Source organism: Trichechus manatus, unplaced genomic scaffold (genome assembly GCF_000243295.1).
Source record: "Trichechus manatus latirostris isolate Lorelei unplaced genomic scaffold, TriManLat1.0 scaffold00049, whole genome shotgun sequence".
NCBI classification, from domain to species: domain Eukaryota; kingdom Metazoa; phylum Chordata; class Mammalia; order Sirenia; family Trichechidae; genus Trichechus; species Trichechus manatus.
The window spans coordinates 7,039,799-7,064,423 of NW_004443985.1; the positions used below are offsets into that span (position 1 = coordinate 7,039,799).

The 24,625-nt window shown below is 46.1% G+C and overlaps 1 protein-coding gene across 2 annotated transcripts in view; it reads right to left on the reverse strand.

Annotated features, from left to right (window-relative positions):
* The window catches only part of CMTM7 (CKLF like MARVEL transmembrane domain containing 7), a 73,592-nt gene extending 48,991 nt beyond the window's left edge, over positions 1–24,601 (reverse strand). For both annotated transcript variants that reach the window (XM_004377352.2, XM_023732248.1), the window contains exon 1: positions 24,402–24,601. In XM_004377352.2, coding sequence (XP_004377409.1) covers positions 24,402–24,563 — 162 coding nt within the window. In that variant the 5' untranslated portion in view covers positions 24,564–24,601. The remainder of the gene's footprint in view (positions 1–24,401) is intronic.
* Between the last annotated feature and the right edge of the window lie 24 nt (positions 24,602–24,625).

A 24,625-nucleotide genomic window follows, 5' to 3' on the forward strand; every position in this document is an offset into this window, starting at 1 on the left:
GTATAAGTGTTTCAGTCTCTCCACAACCTCTCCAACATGTATTATTTTCTGTTTTTTGGGTTATGCATTGCTCATATTCTTGATGGCCCAGAGGACGATACCAACTGCCGACCTTTTGGTTAACAGCCATAGCTCTTAACCACTATGCCACCAGGGCTCCAAGAAGTAGATAGTGTGTTTAAAAATATTTTTTTTCAAAAAGGGATTTAGAAGAGGAGTACTCTGAATATAAAGAAGTTTTAGGATTATTTTAACCAATTTATTTTCCTTCACCGATTTTCCTTTTTGTGAAAAGGAAATATTTTTTTTTCTTTTTATCACAAGAGTGGTGTGATAAAAATTTATATTTAATTATGTCCAAAAGAACTCTTTCAGTAAGTATAAAATAAAAATTTTAAATGATAAGAGAGATTTGTGTCATCATATAATTAGCAGCATTTTTTATTCTTCCTTTCTTAACGGTGCATAAAATAATGGAGGCTTGTTATTTTTGTTAGGTGCCGTTGAGTCAGTTCTGACTCATACTGACTCTATGTACAACAGAACGAAACACTGTCTGGTCCTGCACCATCCTCACAATCTTTGCTATGCTTGAGCTCATTGTTGCAGCCACTGTGTCAATCCATCTCGTTGAAGTTCTTCCTCTTTTTCACTGACCCTGTACGATGTCCTTCTCCAGGGACTAATCCCTCCTGATAACATGTCCAAAGTACATGAGACAAAGTCTCACCATCCTTGCTTCTAAGAAGCATTCTGGCTGTACTTCTTCAAAGACAGACTTGTTCGTTCTTTTGGTAGTCCATGGTATATTCAATATTCTTCACCAACACCATAATTCAAAGGACTCAACTCTTCTTCGGTATTCCTTATTCATTGTCCAGCTTTTGCATGCAAATGAGGCAACTGAAAACACCATGGCTTGGGTCAGGTGCACCTTAGTTCTCAAAGTGACACCCTTGCTTTTCAACACTTTAAAAAGGTCTTTTGTATTAGATATGGCCAATGAAATATGTCATCAAATTTCTTGACTGCTGCTTCCATGGGCGTTGATTGTGGATCCAAGTAAAAATAGTGCCTTAGATGTGATGAATATGCTAGCTGATGAGCATATAGATTTTCAGCCATTGGGGAGGGGCCAGACCAGCCTTATTCGCCTTCTCTCCCCAGCACCTGGCACAGGACTCGCACAGGGTAGGTGCTAAATAAATATCTGATGAATTGACTTGAAGTAGAACCTCAGACAGGCAAAGCGTGTGGCTAGGTCCACACCAAAGAGTTAGCACCTGAGCCAGATATGGAAACCTGAAAGCAGCCCTCCACTCTGGGGCTCGATCCTTTCGGCCTTCATCCCATACAATAATGCCACTATTTCACGTTTCCTAATGCTGCTTGAAATTAGAAACCATGTCCCGACAGCTTGATAAGCTGACAGACACTGTCTCATCCCTCCGCTTGTCTCTGTTTGCTTTGGCATAGGAGCTCGCTAGTTCGATTATGTGAGTCAGCAGAGACCTGTCAGCTTAACTAAATAAAAACGAAAGGTGGTATCACAAAAGGGCTGGCAGCCAAGACAGAAACTACATCTTTATCAGAAACTCCGGGGCTGCCCGAGGTCGGGCATCCCCACCCCTTCTTGCTGGGATCTCCACCTGCACCTTCTCCTGGCCTCTCCTCTCCCTGCCCACAGGCGTCCAGCTTCCTGGTCTGCAGCCTGAAGTCATGTGCCCTGGGCCCCAAGGCGGTGTCCCAGGCCTGACAGAGGGCCTTCCCACAGCTGGGCCCATGCCCTGCCCCCCTCAAGAGGCGCCTCCTGACAGCATTACTGTGTCTCCTGAGGAAGAGCCAAGGACCTCAAGCACATCCTCTAGGCTGACTTTATTTGAAAGGAGTGTGTTATGGACTGAATTGTGTCCCCCAAAAATGTGTATCAATTTGGCTAGGCCATGATTTCCAGTATTGTGACTGTCCACCATTTTGTCCTCTGACGTGATTTTCCTATGTATGGTAAATCCTACCTCTATGACATTAATAGGAGCCCTGGTGGCGCAGTGGTTAAGAGCTCAGGCTGCTAACCAAAATGTCGGCAGTATAAATTCACCAGACGCTCCTTGGAAACCCTATGCGGGAGTTCCACTCTGTCCTCTAGGGTGGCTGTGAATCAGAATCTGGAAGGCAACAGGTTTTTGGTTTTTCATTACGATGTTAATGAGACAGGATTAGAGGCAGTTATGTTAATGAGGCAGGACTCAATCTACAAGATTAGGTTGTATCTTAAATCAATCTCTTTTGAGATATAAAGGAGAGAAGCAAGCAGAGAGATGGGGGACTTCATACCACCAAGAAAGCAGCGCCAGAAGCAGAGTGTGTCCTTTGGACCCACAGTCCCTGCACTGAGAAGCTCCTAAGACCAGGGGAAGATTGATGACAAGGACCTTCCTCCAGAGCCAACAGAGACAGAAAGCCTTCCTCTGGAGCTGGCGTCCTGAATTTGGACTTCTAGTCTACTAGACTGAGAAAGAATAAACTTCTGTTGTTAAAGCCTTCCACTTGCGGTATTTCTGTTATAGCAGCACTAGATAACTAACACAGTGCTATTACCAGAGCTTTGTCAAAGAAAATACGCATTCGTTCATTAGAAAAAAAATGATTAGGGGTGCTTTCTATGGTGCAGGCACTTAGAAGATGGGCATCTGTGGTGAAGCAGACAGAAAGTTCCCTGCCCTCTGCAGTTCAGGTCCTAGTGGAGAAGACCCACTGGGAGCGAGTAATGAAGAAGTGAATGGGGAATTCGAGCCAGGGAAGTGCTGTGGGGAAATCAGAACTGGGTCACAGGATGGGGCGATGGTGGGTGGGTGGGGCTTGGGGATGACTTTAGATGGGGTAGTTTCTCTGAGGCACCATAGGGAGCAATCCAGAGGGTAAGTGGGCATCTCTGGACTTGGAGAGACCTGGGTTTGTTTCTCAGTTTTCTCAACTATAAAAGAATGAAAAATAATAGTATGTAAATGAGAGACCATGACTAAGTAAAATATGTCATGCCAAGTCAACAGAACAGCAGAACAGTACTGGGTAGGTGATACACCCTCAATAAATGTTAGCCATTGTCCTAAAGAGGTGACATTTGACATTTGAGCTAAGAGTTGTGTGATTTTTTTTTTAAAATAGAACGTGCAGTTGTGCTCAATTTAACTATCAACTTGAAACAGGACATGACTTACTTACACATTTTCAAAAGGGACTTTGATGAAAACAAAGGCACTAATATTAAGACAAGTGTGCTATGAACCAAACCAACCTCCCTGCATCCCTCCCTCCCTTTCTTTCTTTCTCTTTCGTCTCCACTGTACCTACAAAATACTGAGAATCAGCGGATCCCTCCAGACCGTCTTTAATATCCAATGGTGGGGCAGTTGTATCCTGGGTGCTTCACAAATGTCAAGGTCATGAAGGTCAAGAAAGACTGCCAGAAGCTGTCCCAGACTGAAGGAGATTAAAGAAGCATGAGGACTGAATGCAAGGGACGATCCAGGATTGGATCCCAGACCAGAAAAAGGACATTAGTGGGTCAGCCGGTGAAATCTGAATAAGGCTTGTAGACTAGATAATAGTATTGGTGTCACTGCTAACTTCCTGATTTAGGTAACTGTGCTGAGGTTATGTAAGAGAAGGTCCTTTTCTTAGGAAATGCACACTGGAGTATTTAGGGACAAAAAGGCATCATGTCTGCAGCATACTCTCAGACAGTTCAGAGGGGAAAAAATGTATATACATAGAAAATGATTAAACAAATGTGGTAAAATGTTAACAATTGGAGAACACGGGTGAAGAATATACGGGGAGTCTTTGTACCGCTCTTGCAAATTTTCTGTAAGTCTAGAATTATTTATAAATAAAAAGTTACCAAAAGAATACACAATTTAGAGACTTAATCATTAGGTACTTCTATAAATACTTAACAAAACAAAACAAAATGATAACAGCAACTATTTCACAAGCAGATTAAACAGGGCTAACTCGACCACCTTAATACATAAGTTTTTGAGCTCCGGTATCTTATCTTTAAGATCCTACTAGAACTTGTAAGATTTATTTGGCTTTCTAATGGTTTGGAGGAACCTGGAACTGCTTCGTTCAACACCTGTGGAAGGCCAGGAGCAGCACTTGTTTGGAATGTACTTTTCAGTTTTTGCTTCCACCTTGTCATCTGAGAATCACTCTCTGATGTTCTCCTTGTGCGTGGTCTGCCTTTATTGTTCTGTTGTTCTCAGCAGAAACTCAGAGACTGTTTTTCCCTTTGAATGAGCTACCAAGGAAGAAAAAAACCAAAAAAAGACTCGTTGAATCCATTCTGACTCACAGCAACCCTATAGGACAGAGTAGAACTGCCTCATAGGGTTTCCAAGGAGCAGCTGGTGGATTTGAACTGTTGACCTTTTGGTTAGTAGCCAAGCTCTTAACCACTGTGCCACCAGGGCTCCACCAAGGAAGAAGACGTCCTGAAATAAAGAGGACTGAGTTGCGATTGCCCTTCAGAGTGGCCTTCACCTCTCTGAAGGTTCTTTCCTGGAAATGAGCAAAGCCCTTCTAAAAGGAGAACATATTACTATGTCTGCAGTCTACCACGCTGAAGATTTTTAAAATCTGACAGGGATGAAAGTCTTTAATTGGGTGTATTACCAGTTCCTGTGACTGCTGCACAAATGACTACCAATTTGATGGCTTAAGACAAATTTTATTCTCTCACAGTTCTGGAGGCCAGAAACCCAAAATCAAGGGGCTGCACTCCCCCTGGAGGCTCTAGGGGAGAATCCTCACCCCTTCCGGCTTCTGCTGGCTGCCCTGGCATTCGTGGCTGTGGCTGCATCACTCTAAACTCTGCCTCCAGCTTCACACCCTCTTCTCCGTGCGTCTCTTTTAAGGACACTTGTCATTGGATTCAGAGCCCACCCAGCTAATCCACAATGATGTCCTCATCTCAGAATCCTCAACTTAATTACATCTGCAAAGACCTTTTTTCCAAAAAAGGTAACAGTCACAAGTTCTGGGGATTAAGATGTAGACGTATCTTTTTTGGGGGCCGCCTTAGGTATCTAGTGCTGCTGTAACAGAAATACCACAAGTGGATGGTTTTAACAAACAGAAATTTATTCTCTCACAGTCTAACAGGCTAGAAGTCTAACTAAATTCAGGGTGCCAGCTCTGGGGGAAGCCTTTCTTTCTCTGCTGGCTCTGGGGGAGGGTCCTTGTCATCTATCTTCCCCTGGTCTAGGAGCTTCTCAGCGCAGGGACCTGGGTCCAAAGGACACACGCTCCTGGCTCTACTTTCTTAGTGGCACGAGGTCCCTCTGTCTCTCTGCTTAATTCTCTCTTTTATGTCTCAAAAGAGATTGATTCAAGAGACACCCTAATCTTGTAGCTTGAGTCCTGCCTTATTAACATAACTGCCTCTAACCCTGCTTCATTATCATAGATGTAGGATTTACAACACATAGGAAAATCACATCAGATGACAAAATGGTGGACAATCACACAATACTGGATATCAGGGCCTAGCCAAGTTGACACACATTCTTGGGGGATACAATTCAATCCATAACAGGGACCACCATTCAACCCAGTACATCTGGAGAGTACTTTTGCATCCCCAAGTGGCACCAAGACAACTAGACGTTGAAGTAGTGATCACATTTCTAAATGCCAAGTTGATGTCACCATGGGCTGCAACAGCAGACTTACTGTCAGCAAGGAGACCCCCACCAGGTCCAGAGAGTTCCTTCCTCGGCCCACAGTGCTACCCAGTAAACAGGACACACAGCTCAGTGGTGACATCCAAGGAACCCTTGTAAAGCCAACGTCACATTTATTAACACAGGCTCAGCGGTGCCTTCTGTCATCTTTCTCAAGTGAAACCCACAAGAGCATGTGCCAACAAGGCCCCCACCCCCAAAAGTCAAATATCTGTTCTCCAGGAAACTTCTTCTGTGCTTATGGTCGTAGGTCCTTCCAAGGAGTTAAAAAAGATACAGTCAAGGCATTTATATTAACCGTGATGCTGTGTGTAATTCTTCTGTAAAAGATGGCAGAAATAACTTTGCTCCCTATTGATTTTGTTATTGTTCATTCAGTTAACATTGATTTTCCCCCCTTCCGTTGTTTCAAATTCAAGTTGAAAAAAATAACACAACTGCTTCAATGGACAGCAAAAAGCAACATCAGAAGTCCTCAGCAGTCCGCAGGCAGCTGCCTGGCGCTGCGGGTCCAGGGGGATGCCTGGGCAAGAACACTGAGAGAAGAGTTTTGCAGGTGGAAGGAGGATGCAGTCAGGTTTGTATGTGCCCGAAGTGCATCAGCTGAGAGCCTCAGCAGAGATCACAGACCAGAAGCAATTCCAATGACTCCTAAGGAATGCAGCCAGGACACCATTGGTGCCAGCTCATCTCCCGTGGGCTCTGCCTCTGTCCCAACTACTGCTGGTGCTCCTGCTATCCCCTCACATCTGCAACCTTCTATGGACAAGTTCCCTAGGATAACTCGGGGTTTACCTCCCCCCACCTCCCGTCCCCGGTCTGAGCCAAAAGCCTAGCTCCCTTGCCTCAAAACAAGACAAAGTCCGTGGTGCACCTCACTCTCCAGAGCTCCCTGTAGGACCACCTCTGTTCTCGTTCTTCTCCCGCCCTTTTCAGCTTCCCTCCTTCAATAAACCAGTTACACTAGAGTCTCGATCTGAGTTACCTTGGACTGCTGTAACAGAAATAACACGAGTGGGTGGGCTTTAAGAAAGAGAAATTATTTTCTCACAGTTCAGGAGGCTAGAAGTCTGAATTCAGAGTGAGGCTTTGGGGGGAGGTCCTTCCTGGTCTATTTCAGCTTCTATTTCAGCAATCCCTGGCATTCGTGGGCTTGTAGATACATCTGTCTATGTCTGCCTTCGTCTTCCCCCTGTGTGTCGCTGTGTCTATTCTACTCTGATTATAACTCAGAAATATGAGGTTTGGGACCCACCCGACACTGGTGAAGGAGACCCGGTGGTGCAACAGTTAAGTGCTCGGCTGCTAACGGGAAGGTTGGTGGTTCCAACCCACCCAGTGGCTCCATGGGAGAAAGACCTGGTGATCTGCTCCTGTAAAGACTGCAGCCTAGTAAACCCTGTGGGGCAGTTCTACTCTGTCACACAGAGTCGCTCTGAATTGAAACCGACTTGACGCCACCTAACAAAACTAGCCTGGTATTGCCTCATAAATATAACAAAAGAAAAATCCTATTTCCAAACAGAATCACATCCACAGGTACCTAAAAAAAAACCCAAAAACCCACTGCTGTCGAGTCAATTCTGATTCATAGCGACACTACAGGACAGAGTAGAACCGCCCCCATAGGGTTTCCAAGGAGCAACTGGTGGATTTGAACTGCCAACCTTTTGGTTAGCAGCCTGAGCTCTTAACCACTGCACCACCAGGGCTCCATCCACAGGTACAGCAGTTTGAATTTCAATACATAATATGGGGGACACAATTCAATCCATAATAATCTCCATCTCTAGCTGTATTTCTAGAGAAGCTGACTTAAATATTCCCTTTGATGGCCCTTGGCTCCCTGGTGGCACAGTGGTTAAGAGCTCAGCTCAGCTGCAAACCAAAAGGTCAGCAGTTCAAATCCACCAGCTGCTCCTTGGAAACCTCATGGGGTAGTTCTACTCTGTCCTATAGGGTTGCTATGAATTGGAATCGACTTGGCGGCAAGGGGTTGATGGTCCTTGGAATCCCTGAAGGATGCAAACGGTTAAGCATTTGGCTGCTAACCAAAAGGTTTAGGGTACGAGTCTACCCAAAGGCACCTCAGAAGAAAAGACTAGCTAACTACTTCCGAAAATCAGCCATGGGAAACCCTATGGAGCACAGTTCTACTCTGACACACGGGGTCGCCATGAGTCAGAATTGACTCCATACCAACTGGTAGTGGTGGCAGTAGTGGTATGATGAACCTCGGTCAGACAAGTCTTGTTCCCTAGACTTTCCTGATTGTTAATATCTTAAATAAAGTTAACTGGGCTACTAGAGCAGTGGAACTCTCAACATTGTCTGAACACTGAGTAGAGTCTTTCTCAGTAAAAACGGATGTGGAAGACTCCAGAAACTCTCTGAGAGAACATCACAAGGTGATGTTTGAGAACCTGTATTTCAGGACTAAAACAACATTTGGCTCAGCAACTCTGCTTTTAGGGATTTCTCCTTCTGATATTCTTCTACACACACAAAATGATGACAGATACAAGGATATCCACTACTGCATTGTTAGATAACAAAAGATGAGGAACAAACTGAAGGCCTATCAATAGGGGACTGGTTAAATAAATTAAGGTAAATTCATTCTCTGGAACATCATGTACTATGAATGGATATGGAATTATTTCCAAGATGGAAAGTTAAGTAAGAAAATACCATGGCTCTTGGACACCCTGCTAACTCAGAACTGAAGCCTGCTTTTCAGACAAAGATTAGACAAGCCTATAAAACAAACAATAACACATGTGGGGGACATGCTTCTTAGTACAATCAAATATACAAGCTCTAACAGGCAACACCTGCCCAAAAGCAAAGATGAGAAGGCAGGAAGGGACAGGAAAACCAGATGAATGGACACAGGGAACCTGGGGTGGAAAGGGAAAGGGGGAGAGCGCCGACACATTGCGGCGATTGCAACCAATGTTACAAAACAATTTGTGTATAAATTTTTGAATGAGAAACTAATTTGTGCTGTAAACTTTCACCTAACGCACAATAAAATTTTTTAAAAACCAGAGGTATTTTTGTAAGCGTGCTATGCTAACTTTTTACAGTAACATGTAAAAAAAAAATTAGCATTAGTGCGCTTACTAAAATACCTGGGTGTGTGTGTGGGGTGCGCAGTTGGCAAACAAACGTAGAATGAACACGTTATTTGCGTAAAAATACGGTACACCTATAGTTACTGTTTGGATCAGGGTTTTTATTTTTTTGGTTTGGCTCCGGAAAGGGATGGTGGAGAGACTGATAATTGGGAGGTGGAGTCAGTACTTACAAGCCAAGTGGCTCCCCACACCAGTGTCCTCATCTACATTGTTGTTGTTAGCTGCTGTAGAGTCACCCCCGACTCACGGGAACCTGATGCACAATGCAACTAAATGCTGCCCAGTCCTGCACCATCCCCATGATCCGTTGCAGATCAGACTGTTATGATCCATAGGGTCTTCCTTGGCTGATTTCTGGAAGTAGATCGCCAAGACTTTCTTCCTAGTCTGTCTGAGTCCGGAAGCTCTGTTGAAACCTGTTCAGCATCATAACAACACACAAGCCTCCACTGACGGAAAAGTGGTGGCTGCACACGAGGCGCACTGACTGGGAATTGAACCCAGGTCTCCTGCATGGAAGGTGGGAATTCTGCCACTGAACCACCATTGCTCTCATTGCTTATCTATAAAATGGAAATAATTACACCTCATTGGGATGGTGTAATGAGGGAGGGGGTGCATATTTAACTGTTGGCACAATGCCCATTCCAAGAACTCGATAAACAGATTTACCACGCTACAGGAATTCAAAGACTTGTGACCACAACCCAGTTATAAAAATGGCCCTGAGCCTTCTGCCTTCTGTCACCCTGCATTTCCTTGCTAAGGAACAGCCATGTGGGCACCAGCTCTGATGCGGGATACACAGGTTTTTGTGGGTATATTAGTTTTCTATTGCCACGTAACAAATTACCGCAGACTTAGTGGCTTAAAACAACACGTTTATTAACTCACAATTTCCATGGGTAAGAGGTCCAGGCACAACTTAGCTAGATCCTCTCTGCTCAGGGTCTCACAAGGCTGCAATCAAGGCATTGGCCAGACTTGTGTTTTCATCTGAGGCTTGGGGTCTTCTTCCAACTTCACCTGGTACTTGGCAGAATTCAATTCCTTGCAGCTGTAGGATGGAGCTGCCTGTTTTCTTGTTGGCTGCTCTGAGCTTCTGTTGTTGCTAGCTGTCATGGAGTCAGCTCCAACTCATGGTGACCTCGTGTATAACAGAACATAACACTGCCCCATCCTGCATCACCTTCATGATCTCTGATATGTTTGAGTCCACTGTTGAAGCTATTGTGTCAGTCCATCTCATGGAGGGTTTTCCTCGTTTCCACCGACCTTCCACTTTACTAAACATGATGTCCTTCTCTAGACATGAGTCTTTCTTGATGACGTGTCCAAAGTAAGCGAGTCGACATCCCACTATCCTCGCCTCTAAGAAACGTTCTGATTGTATTTCTTCTAAGACTCATTTGTTTGTACTTCCAGCAGTTCACGCTATATTCAATATTCCTTGCCAGCACCATGGTTTGAACACATGGATTCTTCTCCTGTCTTCCTTTCTCATTGTTCAGCTTTTGCACGCATATGAGGTGATTGAAAAGACAACGGCTTGGGTCAGATGCACCTTAGTCATCAAAGTGACATCTCAGCTTCTAGAAACCATGAATAGATGCTTGCTACATGGATCTTTCACAGGCTCTCTTTGCAAGGCAGTACTTCTTCAAGGCCAGCAGGAGACTCCCTCCCTTTGGGAAGAACCCAAAACCCAAAACCAAACCCACTGCCATCAAGTCGATTCTGACTCATAGTGACCCCACGGAGTTTCCAAGGCTATACATTTCTACGGAAGCAGACTGCCACATTTTTCTCCCAAGGAGCCACCAGTGGTTTCAAACTGCTGACCTTTCAGTTAGCAGTTCATCGTTTTAACCACTGTGCCACCAGGGCTCCTTGGGAAGGCCCACCCAGGGATGATTCCTTTTTTATTAACTAAGAATCAACTGATTTGAACCTTTAATTACATCTGCACATTCCTTCACTTTTGCCTATCACATAGCCATGGAAACGACATCCCATCACCTTTTTGCCGTATTTCACTTGTTTGAAGCAAGTCACAGATTCCACCCACACTCCAGGGAAGGGAATTATACACGTATGTGACTCATTGGGGGTCGCCCTAAGTGTGTCTGCCACAATGGGCTAGCCTGGCAACCTACTCACCATATACGCAGAGACAGCACACTATGGTGGAACAAGGTTAGGCCTTGGTTACACTTGAGTCCAACTGCTGGCTCCAGAATTTACTGGATTTTTTTTACCTTGGCAAGTTACGAAACCTCTCAGTCTCCATTCACCCAAAAGAAGGGGAAAATAAATACCCCAGAGTCATTAGAAGGGTTAGATAAGAAACTTGCGGGTAAAACTGCCTAGCATAGCAGAACAGGCACTCAACCTTAGTTCCCTTCTCTCTTCTCAACCCTTCCTGGAGGAACTTACGTCGTAAAAATGAGGCTAATGCTGCTTTGCTTTTAAGACTTCCAGAAATAGTGAGTAACATGTGAAAGGCTTTATAAAATACGATGTACATACTGTCTGTCCAATACTCCAGTGGGGAGTTCTCCTTACCTTGGCTGACTTCATCTCTGGCAAACAGTGAATTCATCACTAACACCTGTTGTCATGTCCCATAGAAACTCCTTCAGGATCTGCTACAGCCTGCCCACTAAGACGGGGCCAAATGGATAGACCATGGCACAACCACGTAGCGGGCTCTCATGCATTATCACAACATTATTTTCAAACAATGTTTAATGGCGTGAGGAAATGCTCACAACGTATTGGTAATAATAATGGTTAAAAAAAAAAAAAAGTAAGATCCAAAATTGTCCTTTTACAAGCTCAAGTTCTGGACTAAGACTGCCTGGGTCCCAAATGCACTTTCACAATTTACGGCTTTGGGCAAGTTATCTAACCTCTCTGTGCCTCAGGTTCCTCATCCGTAAAATGGGAATAATAATAGGACCTATCTCATAACGTCGTCATGAGGATTAAATACGGTAACGCTTATGAAAAGCCCTGGCCCCGTGGCTGTAGCACCCATCATTCACTGAGTTCCACTAGGGGACAGTCATTGGGCCAGGGGTTTTCATAAGCATTACCGTACTTGATGCTCAAGATGACGTTATGAGATAGGTCCTGTTATTATCAGTTAAGCACCACTTCTATACTTTGAGAGAGACAGTTAAAAATAAAGACTTCATAAACGAGGAAGATGCTGATGACTTGATGCTGCCTTCTCAGGGGAATGAAGAAAAGCTAAGAGGAAGAAGAGGATAAAAACAAATATACTGAGGTCAGATCATGCTAAGTAATTTTACCTGCTTTCCAGAAGGTTCTACTTCATATGCAAAAGCATTTAATGCATTTCTTCCTTTTTTAACTCTGTTCCCACTCCCTTCTGAAGGAACTTCATTTCCTCCATATTAAAAGGTAGGGGTGACACTGCTTTTGTCTCTCAGGCTTCACGGCAATCCTTTCAGGTCGTACATGGAACTGCTTTATAAACAATCTCTGTCTCTTTCACAGTCTATCCATCTATCTCCCTAACTAAAAAAACTAAATAAAAGAGTGGGGCTGCCCCCGGAAAAGGAAAAGCCACATCACTGCCGCCGCTAATTAAAACACAAAGCAGGTAGAACATTTCTCTGGAGAAGGCTGAGAAACCACTTCTGTCCATGATTTCCTGGGGAGCAGGGCATGGGGGCCGGGTGGTGAGGGACTCCATCCCACCCTTCTTTCAGACTGAGGACTTTTCCTTCAGCAAAGCCCAGGGCTGCTGGGCATGAGAGTTGGGGCTGGCTTCTGACTCGGTCCCTGCCGATCCTCAGGGTTGCTAAGCACCCCAGTGAGGAATGTCACACAGTCAGCAACAAGCCAGGGAGCCACCGAGCCAGGCTGATGACAAAGAAAGCAACCATGTGGCGGGCGGCGGGTCAGAGGGCGCTTCCGCGGGCAGCTGGCCTGGGCCGGCGAGGGCCAAGCAGATGGCAAAGGGGAGGAAGCAGGAGGCTGCCCAGCGTGCAGGAAGCTCCAGGGCTGTAAGCTGGGGGGACGAGAAGCTGGGAGGAAGGGAGAAGACAGAGGACTTCCTTAAAACAAGAGTTTAAATAAATACAGTGACCCACACAGGGAATCTGTCGGTGCCCTGGCCTCCTAGAGGGTCTCTGGGACCCATTGTGATGCCAGCAAGGCTGCTGGACTCTTGCCAGACCCACACAGAACCACATGCCCACCCATCCACCACCCTGGCCCACCACAGCCTGCTGGACTCGACAGCCAGCTGTTTTCATCAGCACCATGTCCTCTCTGGGCAGTGGCTCCGGGCCTGGGGCAGGTGTTTACTGTCGGTATCGTGGAGGGGAAGGACCCCATGTGCTCCATAACGTGAACACGCAACGTCTCCCACGTGTATGGTCCTACCAGTCTTCAAGCGTATGCAGATGCTGTTGTCCTTACTTAAGCCAAGAGCAGGTAAAGCATCACTGAACTTTCTAATCTGACTCTGTCACTGTGCCTTTTCCAAGCCATCAGACACCAAAAATGCTATTACAACCTAAAATACTATTTCTACCTGTTATGGATTGAATTGTGTCCCGCCAAAAATGTGTGGCCATGATTCCCAGTACTGTGTGGTTGTCCACCATTTTGTCATCTGATGTGATTTTCCTATGTGTTGTAAATCCTACCTCTGTGATGTTAATGAGGCAGGATTTGAGGCAGTTATGTTAATGAGGCAGGACTCAATCTACAAGATTAAGTTGTATCTTGAGTCAATCTTTTTTGAGATATAAAAGAGAGAAGCGAGCAGAGAGACATGGGGACCTCGTACCACGAAGAAAGAAGCACCAGGAGCAGAGCACGTCCTTTGGATCTGGAGTCCCTGCACTGAGAAGCTCCTAGACCAGGGGAAGATTGATGACAAGGACCTTCCTCCAGAGCCGACAGGGAAAGCAAGCCTTCCCCTGGAGCTGGTACCCTGAATTTGGACTTCTAGCTTCCAAGACTGTGAGAGAATAAATTTCTCTTTGTTAAAGCCATCCCCTTGTGGTATTTCTGTTACAGCAGCAGTAGATAACTAAGACACTACCACACTCGGCTCCTTGAAATTTCTGGATGATAAAGGAACACCCGTTAACTTCTAGATGTTAAAAAGTCTGGACAAACACTTAAGGTCACCATCCTCAGAAGAGCAAGATGCACTTCATTTCTCTCTCTGCAAAAAGGTCAATGCCATTTACCAGGGGGAGACATGTAAGGATTTGAACACCAGACTTGCCCTACAAGGAAGTCCATCACAGCCTTGTTGATACACAGTGTCTTAGTTATCTTGCGCTGCTATAAAATCAGATGAAAAAGTGGCGGACAACCACATAATACTGGGAACTGTGGCCTAGCCAAGTCGACGCACGTTTTTGGGGGACACAATTCAATCCATAACACACAGAGAGAGTCAAAAGCTTCCTGAGCCACAGTGGGGGGCTGGTTACATACACCATGGTATATCTATGACCGTCCAGCATGATGCCACTAAAACTAAGTGGCAGATGAACGTTAGGTGACATAGGAAAATTCATCACATACTAAGTGAAAAACGCATGTTTACAAAACAATATATATAGTGTCAACCTAATTTTGTAAAACAAAACAAAAAACCCCACTATAATGTCTACAGCAGGGAAAAATACTCTAAGGCTTTATTTTAAATACTAATCTCGACTCAAACAGAGACTTGTACACCAGTGTTCACCGCAGCACTATTCGCAATAGCCAAAAGGTGGAAACAACCTGAATGCCCATGAATGGACAAACAAAATGTGGTGCATACACACAGTGGAATACTACTCAGCCAGTAGGAAAAAGGAAGTCTTGATACAGGCTACTGTATGAATGGAGCTGGAAGGCATTATGCTGAGTGAAATCACAAAAGGACAAATATTGTATGACTTCACTTACATAAAAAGACAAGAAAAGGCAAATGTATAAAGTTTATTAGTGGTTACTAGGGGTAGGAGAGAGGGAGGAAAAGGGGTGTCTTAGTCTTCTGGTGCTGCTATAACAGAAACACCACACATGGATGGTTTTAACGAAGAGAAGTTTATTTCCTCACAGTCAAAGTAGGCTAAAAGTCCAAATTCAGGGTGTCAGCTCCAGGGGAAGGCTTTCTCTCTCTGTCGGCCTTCTCATCAATCTTCCCCCAGACTAGGAGCTTCTCGGCACAGGGACCCCTGTCCAAAGGACGCGCTCTGCTCCTGGCACAGCTTTCTTGATGGTATGAGGTCCCCCTGTCTCACTGCTCACTTCTGTCTTTTATATCTCAAGGGATTGCCTCAGGACACAATCCAGTCTTGTAGATCAGGTCCTGCCTTACTAACACAACTGCCACCCCTCCTCCCTCATTAACATCACAGAGGCAGGTTTACAACATACAGGAAAATCACACAGTACCAGGAAGCATGGCCTAGCCAAACTGATACACACATTTTTTGGGGGACATAATTCAAACCATGACAAGGGAGGTTAACAGGGTTGGAAAAATCACATTAAAGGTAGGGTTGCACAGCCAATTATTGCAAATGCTGTCACTAAGTTGTACGCCTGTAAAAAGGGGAACTGGCAAAAGTGTGATAGATACATTTACAACGAAAGAAAAAAGAGCAGTTGCTGAGGCTGCTTATGTGTAAACAAACACCTCATTCAATTTGGTTCCTTGGTTTGGAGGTTTAGGGTCATGGGTTCATGGGGCATCCCAGTTAATTGGCCTAATATCACGTTTAGTGCTTCTGTTCTATCTCCCAGTTCGTTGCATAGCGCCCGGGGTCTTAAAAGCTTGCAAGTGGCCATCCAAGGCGCAATTAGTCTCTATTCACCTGTAGCAACAGAGGAAGAAGGAGAGTCAGGCATAGGAGGAGGATATGGAACGAGTGGCTAACTGCCTCCATGAACAACTACCTCCTTTGCCATGGGACCAGAAGAACTGGATGGTGCCTAGCTACCATTACTGAACATTTTGATCAAAGATTCCATAGAAGAATCCCAATCAAAAGGGGGAAAGTGGAGAACAGAATTTCAAATTCTCATGGACTCTAGACTTTCTGTAGCCATGGAGGCTGGATGAACCCCTGAAACTATTGCCCTGAGATAATCTTTATACCTTAAATCAAAAATATCCCCTAAAGTCTTCTTAAAACCAAACAATAGTTTAGCTTAACTAGTAAAGGTCTGCCTTGAGCATGATACTCTTTTAAGAATTATCTATACAGGATCAAATTGACAACAACAACTTGAAACATTAGACAGGAACCTTGGGGGGCAGTGAGTTTATGTTAATGGGGGAGGAACGATTCAGAAAAGGCGGGTGAGGATGGTTGCACAACTGGAAGAATGTAACCAATGTCACTAAGTTGTTCATGTAGAAACTGTTGAATTGGTGTATGTTTGCTGTGTATATTCTCAACAACAACGACAAAATAAACAAAATTTAGGAAAAAAATATTAATCTCAGGGCGGGGAAAATGAGAGAACTCTATTTTTTGTGCTTCCCAAATTTTCTACAATGAACAGATACCACTTTTTTTTTTTTTTTTAAATCAGGCAAAAAGCCTGTGACTTGTTTTAGTATATTTATTTGTTTGACCACTAAAGGAAAGTAGTTTCTTGTCCTTAGGCCAGGACTGGCCTGGGCTGGGGTCAAAGAATGCTGGCAGTGACGTTCCTGGCTGCTTTCAACTCTCCAGCTTCCAGGAAATATGACATGGGAGTGCATACTCATTTAGGAACCTACCTGGTGCTCCCTCGCCATACAGATCTTAACCAACATAAAGGTGAACCACTCTAGTTATGCTGGTTCCTTCTCCCCTCATAGGTCCATTCACAGCTACACCAGAGGACGAGACTCCCCACAGTCTAATTCCATTCGGTACCTGGCCTCCAAATCTCCAAAGTGAGGCCCAGAATTGCCTTGGCCTCCTGGGAGGTCTTCAGGGCCCACATTCTTGCCAGGAAACTTACTGGACTCTCCCCCCAGACTCAAACACACACTCAAGCTCTACCCAAACTCACCAGAGCCTGGGTAGGTCCCTCCAATCTTATTTTAGACATAACATCCCTTTTGGATATAAAGTATTTTGCGTAGAACAAAACTCAAATTCACACAAAAAAGACCAAACTTATTGGTCTGACAGTGACTGGAGAAATTCCTGAGACTATGGCCCCCTGACACCCTGCTAACTCAGAACTGAAGCCACTCCCAAAGCCTGCTTTTCAGCTAAAGATTAGACAGGCCTAGAAAACAAACAATAACACATGTGAGGAAGATGCTTCTTAGTTCAACCAAGTATACGAGACCATGTGGACAACACCTGCCCAAAGGCAAGACGAGAAGGCAGGAAGTGACAGGGAAACTGGACATACGGACACGGGGAACCCAGGGTGGAAAAGGGGAGAGTGCTGATACATTGTGGGGGTTGCAACCAATGTCACAAAACAATTTGTGTATAAATGTTTGAACGAGAAATTAACCTGCACTATAAAATTTCATCTAAAGCTCAATAAAATTAAAAATAAAGTATTTTGCAATGCTCTCATTACTATCCTAAAATGAATAAAATGTATACACGATATGGCCCTCCCTAATCCCTGTGACAGGAGCCCTGGTGGCCCAGTAGTTAAGCACTCAGCTGCTAACCAAAAGGTCAGCAATCTGAACCCATGTTGGACCTAGAGGGAGAAAGATGTGGTAGTCTGCTTCCGTAAAGATGACAGCCTTGGAGACCCTATGGGGCAGTTCTACTCTGTCTTATAGGGTCGCTATGAGTTGGCATGGACTCAAAGGCAACAGGTCAACAGGTAATCCAAAAAAGTTTCCACGAAGTTCCAAAGTGACTCCCGGGGGCAGTATGGCACCCACCTCACTGTACACCACCACTTTGAAGGAGGGTGGACGTTGACATGATGCTTCTCTGGTATTCTCAGAATAAGGACTACACGCTCACGTGGTCTACCAGGCCTTGGGGGCCTGGTCCCTGCAAACTTGTCCAGTCTGACCCTCTAACCCCAGCGACAAGCACAGTGCCCTAGCACATGGTAACCCATTGCCATTGAGTCAATTCTGACTCACAGTGACCCTACGGGACAGAGGAGAACTGCCCCATAGGGTTTCCAAGGCTGTCATCTTTACTGAACGACCTCTCAGTTAGGGGCTGAGCAGTTAACCACTGTGCCACCAGGGCTCCTAAAACAAACAAACCCAGTGCCATTGAGTTGGTTTCGACTCTTAAACACTCAATAACCCATTGCCTTCGAGTCAATTTCGACACGACGGCAGTGGGTTTGGCCTTTTTTTTTGGTAAAAAGCAATAAATCTAGGCAAGAATTCGAGGGGAAAGACGCTTTGCATGAAACTGTTGGGTGTTGGCCATGTCTGTACTTCACAAACCCCTGGTGTCCACCCAGAGACCACACAGAGCCTGGACTGAAGAGCCAAGTCTGCTGGCTTCACTGGGGTGCCTGACAGCCTGAGCTGGAAGGGGCCCCCTGGGGGCTGAGGGGTGCGGATGCCCTTGCTGCGAGCTTAGCGACATTCCGCATCCCTTCATTCATTCAGTAGACACTTAGGAGTGCCACATTCATCTCTGTGTGTGCAGAAAGGTAACCGTGACAAAGCCCCTGCCCTCAAGATGTCTGGTTCAGCTGAGGAGACAGAAGAGTAAACTACAAGTGGCTGATCAGGGGGGAGAAAAGTTCTGAGAGTTGCCCGCATTAGGCAGAAGGGATGAAGGGAGACAAAGAAGGTGACATCTGCACGGAATATTGAGATGACTATTGGTTTGTCAGGTTAGGATGCCCCATTTACCCCTCTGGTGCCTTTATTCAGTACGTCTAAGTTGGAGTCATACACGTGGGCTTTTGTGACTGGCTTCTTTGACTTCGCGTAATGTTTTCAAGGTTCATCCATGTTGTAGCACAGATCAGTGCTTCGTTTCTTTTTATTGCTGAGTAATATTCCATTGTATGGGTATACTACATTTTTGTGTTCCGTTCATCAGCTGATAGACATTTTGGTTGTTTCCATCTTTTTGTGGCTATTATGAATGCTATAAACATTCATGTACAAATTTTTGTGCGAACACATGTTTTCATTTCTCTTGGGTCTATACCTGGGAGTGGAATTGCTGGGTCATATGGTAACTCTAAAAGGAGCCCTGGTGGCACCTTGGTTAAGCGTTTGGTTGCTAACCAAAAGGTCGGCGGTTCAAACTCACCAGCCACTCTGTGGGAAAAAGATGCAGCAGTCTGCTTCCTAAAGACTACAGCCTTGGAAATGCTATAAGGCAATTCTACCCTGTCCTATTGGGTCGCTATGAGTTGGGATCAGCTCAACAGGAGCCCCTGGGTGATGTAAATGGTTAATGCATTTGCTGCTAACCTAAATGTTGGAGGTTCGAGTCCACCCAGAGGCGCCTGGGAGGACAGGACTGGTGATCTACTTCCAAAAAATTAGTCACTGCAAACTACAGAGCACAGTTCTACTCTGACATACATAGAGCTGGAATTGGCAGGATGACAACTGGTTTATGGGAACTCTGTGTTTAACTTTTTTTATTTAATTTTTTTTTATTGCACTTTAGATGAAGATTTACAGAACAAATGGTTTTTCATTAAACAGTTAGTACACATATTGTTTTATGGCAATGGTTAACAATCCCACGACATGTCAACACTCTCCCTTCTCAACCTTGGGTTCCCTATCACCAGCTTTCCTGTCCCCTCCTGCCTTCTAGTCCTTGTCCTTGGGCTGTTGTGCCCCGTTAGTCTCATTTTGTTTTATGGGGCTGTCTAATCTTTGGCTGAAGGGTGAACCTCGGGAGTGACTTCATTACTGAGCTAAAAGGGTGTCCGGAGTCCATACTCTCAAGGTTTCTCCAGTCTCTGTCAGGCCAGTAAGTCTGGTCGTTTTTTGTGAGTTAGAATTTTGTTCTACATTTTTCTCCTGCTCTGTCCAGGACCCTCTGCTGTCATCCCAGTCAGAGCAGTCAGTGGTGGTAGCCGGGCACCATCTAGTTGTACTGGACTCAGTCTGGTGGAGGCTGTGGTAGTTGTGGTCCATTAGTCCTCTGGACTAATCTTTTCCTTGTATCCTGTTCTCTTCATTCTCCCTTGCTCCCGAAGGGGTGAGACCAGTGAAGTATCTTAGATGGCTGCTCACAGGCTTTTAAGACCCCAGACGCTACTCACCAAGGTAGAATGTAGAACATTGTCTTAATAAACTGTGTTATGCCAATTGAGCTAGATGTTCCCTGAGACCATGGTCCTCTATGTTTAACTTCTTGAGGAACTGCCAGACTGTTTTCCAAAATGGCTGCACCATTTTACAACCCCACCAGCAATGCTCAAGGGTTCCAATTTCTCCACATTTCATCAACACTTGCTATTAGTTTTCTTTTTATTGTAGTCATCCTAGTGGGTAAGAAGTGGTATCTCACTGTGGTTTTGATTTCCCTAAATCTATTAACAAGCAGCAACTCTGCTGAGTCTTCTGGGGACACAGAGGCCAGTCAGGCCTGGGTTGAGCCTTGCCTCAGCTGCTGACAGCTGTGTGACCTCAGTAAGCTCCTTAACCTTTTCTCAGCCAATCTCCTCCTCTGTCAAACACGTTACTTCACTGGATTCTTAACAATATTTCATGAGATGACACATACATGGTATACTGTATATAGTTTTCAGCATATTGTCAAGAACAATAGCGGGGCTCAAAAAAATGTAGCTACTAAGAAAAAAAAAAAAAGCTGTTCCTTAAGGCCAAGAAATGTGACTATTTCTCTTGTCTAATGACGATGACCAAAGAGACTACACCACGGTCTCAACGAAATTATAAGGATTCATTAAAACGATATGTCAATGACTACGATTCACTCAAAAACTCACTTTCTTCCTGGTTTCTCACTTTTTCATTTTCTAGTAGTGGCGGACCCAGGAAGAGACCCAAAGCAAGGGAAGCAGTCTTAGTTATCTACAAAACTCATTGCTGTCAAGTTGATTCCAACTCATAGCGACCCTACATGACAGAATAGAGCTGCCCCATAGGGCTTCCAAGGAGCAGCTGGTGGATTTGAACTGCTGACCTTCTTTTGGTTAGCAGCCTGAGCTCTTAACCACTGAGCCACCAGGGCTCCCTTAGTTAGCTAGTGCTGCTTTAACAGAAATACCACAAGTGGATGGCTTTAACAAAGAGAAATTTATTGTCTCACAGTCTAGAAGGCTAGAAGTCCGAATTAAGGGCACCAGCTCCACGGGAAGGCTTTCTCTCTCTGTCGGCTCTGGGGGAAGGAAGGTCCTTGTCATCAATCTCCCCCTGGTCTAGGAGCTTCTCAGCACAGGGACCCCAGGTCCAAAGGACATGCTCTGATCCTGGCTCTTTTTTCTTCATGGTAATGAGGTGCTTCTCTTTTCTGCTTGCTTCTCTCTTTTATATCTCAAAATGATTGACTCAAGATACAACCTAATCCTGTAGATTGTCCTGCCTCACTAACATAACAGCCTCTACTTTTGCCTCATTAACATCATAGAGGTTAGGATTTACAACACATAGGATAATCACATCAGATGACAAAATGGTGGACAATCACACAATACTGGGAATCATGGCCTAGCCAAGTTGACACAATTTTGGGGGGATATAATTCAATCTATAACAGCTCTTCTCTGAACAAATAGCCTTTTCAATAATTTCTTCAGGCAATATATTGACAGGTCTGTTTATCAGACCATGATGAAAACTCATTATGAGAAGTCAAGGACAAAAGGGTCAGCTAGGATCACTGTGAGTCTGAATCGACTCGATGGCAACAGTTTTTTTTGTTTTTTTGGTTCAGTATGTGATTGAGACATCAATGGTCAAAATGACAGACCCATCAACAGAGCACCCAAATGGAAACTTTTTAGCTGCTTCTGCCCTTCCACAAAGGAGCGCTGGTAGCACAACGGTTAAGCATTTGGCTGCTAACCAAAAGACTGGCAATTTGAACTCACCCAGCTGGTCCACGGGAAGACTTGGTGATCTGCTCCCATAAAGAATGAAGAGTAGAAAACCCTATGGGGCAGTTATACTCTGTCACACAGGGTCGCTATGAGTTAAAATCAACTTGGCAGCACCTAAGATCAACAACAGCCCTTCCCCAACACTAGAACTTGGCCACGTGCTTTCCAGCAAAGAGGAGAAGTGCACATCAAGTATCCAAGCAGGCAGCCCAGAAAAGAAGAAGGAGGAGAGTGGCGAGGAGGCAGACGCCCAAGTGGGCAGCCCTAAGTAGTCTGTCTGCTGTAATGACCACCCTACAAGGGCAACTCCATCCCCCCCCCAGGGCATCTGCTCAAACCAGCCTGCAGCTGCAGGGAGTCCCCCAGAGAAGGAGGAAGGTATAAGAATTGCGTGGGTACGGCCTCAAGTGGGGCATGCAGGAGAAGAAGCCAGACAAAGTACTTCTCCAAGCGTATAATCTCCTCTCTTGAACAACAGACCCCAGCATTGCCACCCACAACCTGGTACAAGGGCCACAGGGCTAGCTGAGGAGTTTAAAATGATAGGTGGGGGTTTCTTTTCTCCACTTTTGTCCACCAAACTCATGGACCAACATGGAGATTTCCCACCCCTATGTCCTTAGTCCACCAAACTGAAGGCCAAGATGGAGGCTTCTCATCCCCATTACCTCTGTCCACTAAACTGATTCTTAGATCATGTGATGTGTCTTCCAATGCTCAGGTAAGGCCTGTCTCACCCCAGCCCATCTTTTTATTTGGCTGTTCAAATCTCCTTGCCTGGGTCAAAAAATGTCCTGCTCAAACCCAACACTGCTCAGCACTACTTTTTTCTTTTTTTTTAATTTAAGTTACTAAAGTGCCTCTACTTCCCAATTTTTGGTCTATCTAGACACCCTTCTACCACCCATCTGTCAGTCTGTCATATTGTGGTGGCTTGCATGTTGCTATGATGCTGGAAGCTACATCACCGGTATTTCCAATACCAGCAGGGTCACCCATGGTGGACAGGTTTCAGTTGAGCATCCAGACTCAGACTAGGAAGACAGGCCTGATGATCTACTTCTGAAAATTCTACAGATCACGACTGGAATACCGTCCGATAGAGTGCTGGAAGATGAGCCCCCTAGGTGGGAAGGCGCTCAAAATACACAGCAGCCACAACAATGTACTCGGGCGTACCAACAATCATGAAGATGGCAACGTTTCATTCTGTTGTACATGGGTCGTCATGCAGCGAACAATAACCAGATTGCCTTCTTAGAGACGTCCCTCCTTGTCTTCTGTCCCAAGCAGTAAGTGATAGCAATCTTGACCCACACCCAGCACGTGGAGCAACAGTGCTATACATGGCTGGGCAGCTCTGATCCTGTGTCCAGCCCCCTGGGGGCTAGTGCACCTTAGCAGGCCCCTGGTTCTGAGTCTGGGACCTTGTGTCCACCCCCACTTCCTTTCCCCAAGCCCCTTTCCCCAAACTACACTCTCCCCTCCACGATGCTTGTTGCAAACTTTACAAAGAATGGATAGTTACAAAACAGCCCAACCCATTTTCACGACACTTCATCCAAACTGAAAAGATGTCTAAGATGAAACATTTTTAAAGAAGAAACAAATGGAAAGGGAGAAAAGGGAAGAGTAGGGAACTGCCGGAACAGGCCGTCGGCGGGAGCCCTAGTGGAAGGCCTCTGCCTGGCTCGTCACACTCAAGAGCCCAGACCTTCCCTGCCTGGCTGCACAGGTGACCCCCATTCAGGCTCCCCAAAATAAGTACCAGCCCCTCAGATTAGGCCTTCTCCCATTGACCATCTGCCCTCCAGGAACAAAACACGCCCCCTGGCCTGGGCCCTCCCTTGAAACTTGAGAGCGCGGATACCAGGACAGCTGCCCCAGAGGTCCCACTTCCTGTCCCCGCCATGGAACCGGGAACCCTCAGATTCCGTCCCTGCGGCGAAACTGCGCCCAGAGCGAGGACGCCCTGCAGCGCTCGGCTGGGAGGACCGCGGAGGAGGTCGGTTTGCCGCCTCCGCGCCGCCGCCCGGGCCACTCTTCCGCGCCCACCCGCGGCTCCGGTTCGAAGCGGCGGCGCTCAGAGCAGAGGAAGGAAGACGCAAGTGAACTTTTGCCGGGGGTTTCTGTCAGTTGGTGGGCCAGGCCCCGCAGAGGGGTGGCGAGAGACACTTAGGAGCCCGAGGGACCTGGATTTGGGGGTGCAAGGGCGAGGGTGGGGTTGAGCTCCAGAACGGGGTTGAATTTGGGAGAGAAAGGGCCGGGGGTGAGCTGAGCGCCAGAGCCGGGGCTGAAATTGCAACTTTTCCGGGAGGAAGCCTTTCTCAAAATTGACTTTGGGGGCGCGGTCTCCCGCCCCGCCCGCGGCGCGAGGCTCCGGGGGGCTCCGCCGGGTCCAGCCGCCTGGCGCGTCCTCTCCCGGGGCCCCTTCCTTCCTGGGTGACGCTGTGTGACCCCGACCCCGGCCCTCTCTTACCATCTGCGCCACTTTCAGCAGGGCCGTGCGGGTGCAGGGGTAGTCGGGGTCCAGCATCCCCTCCGAGGGGCTCGCGCTGGACTGCCCCGTGCCGGCCCAGGGTCCGGGCGCGTTGCTGCTGCTGCTGCACGTGGTGCGGACGAGCCCGGCTCCGTGCGACATCGCGCGGCCCCAGCCTGCCGGCCGCTCCCGGGGCAGCGGCTGAGAGGTCAGATAAGGGGGAG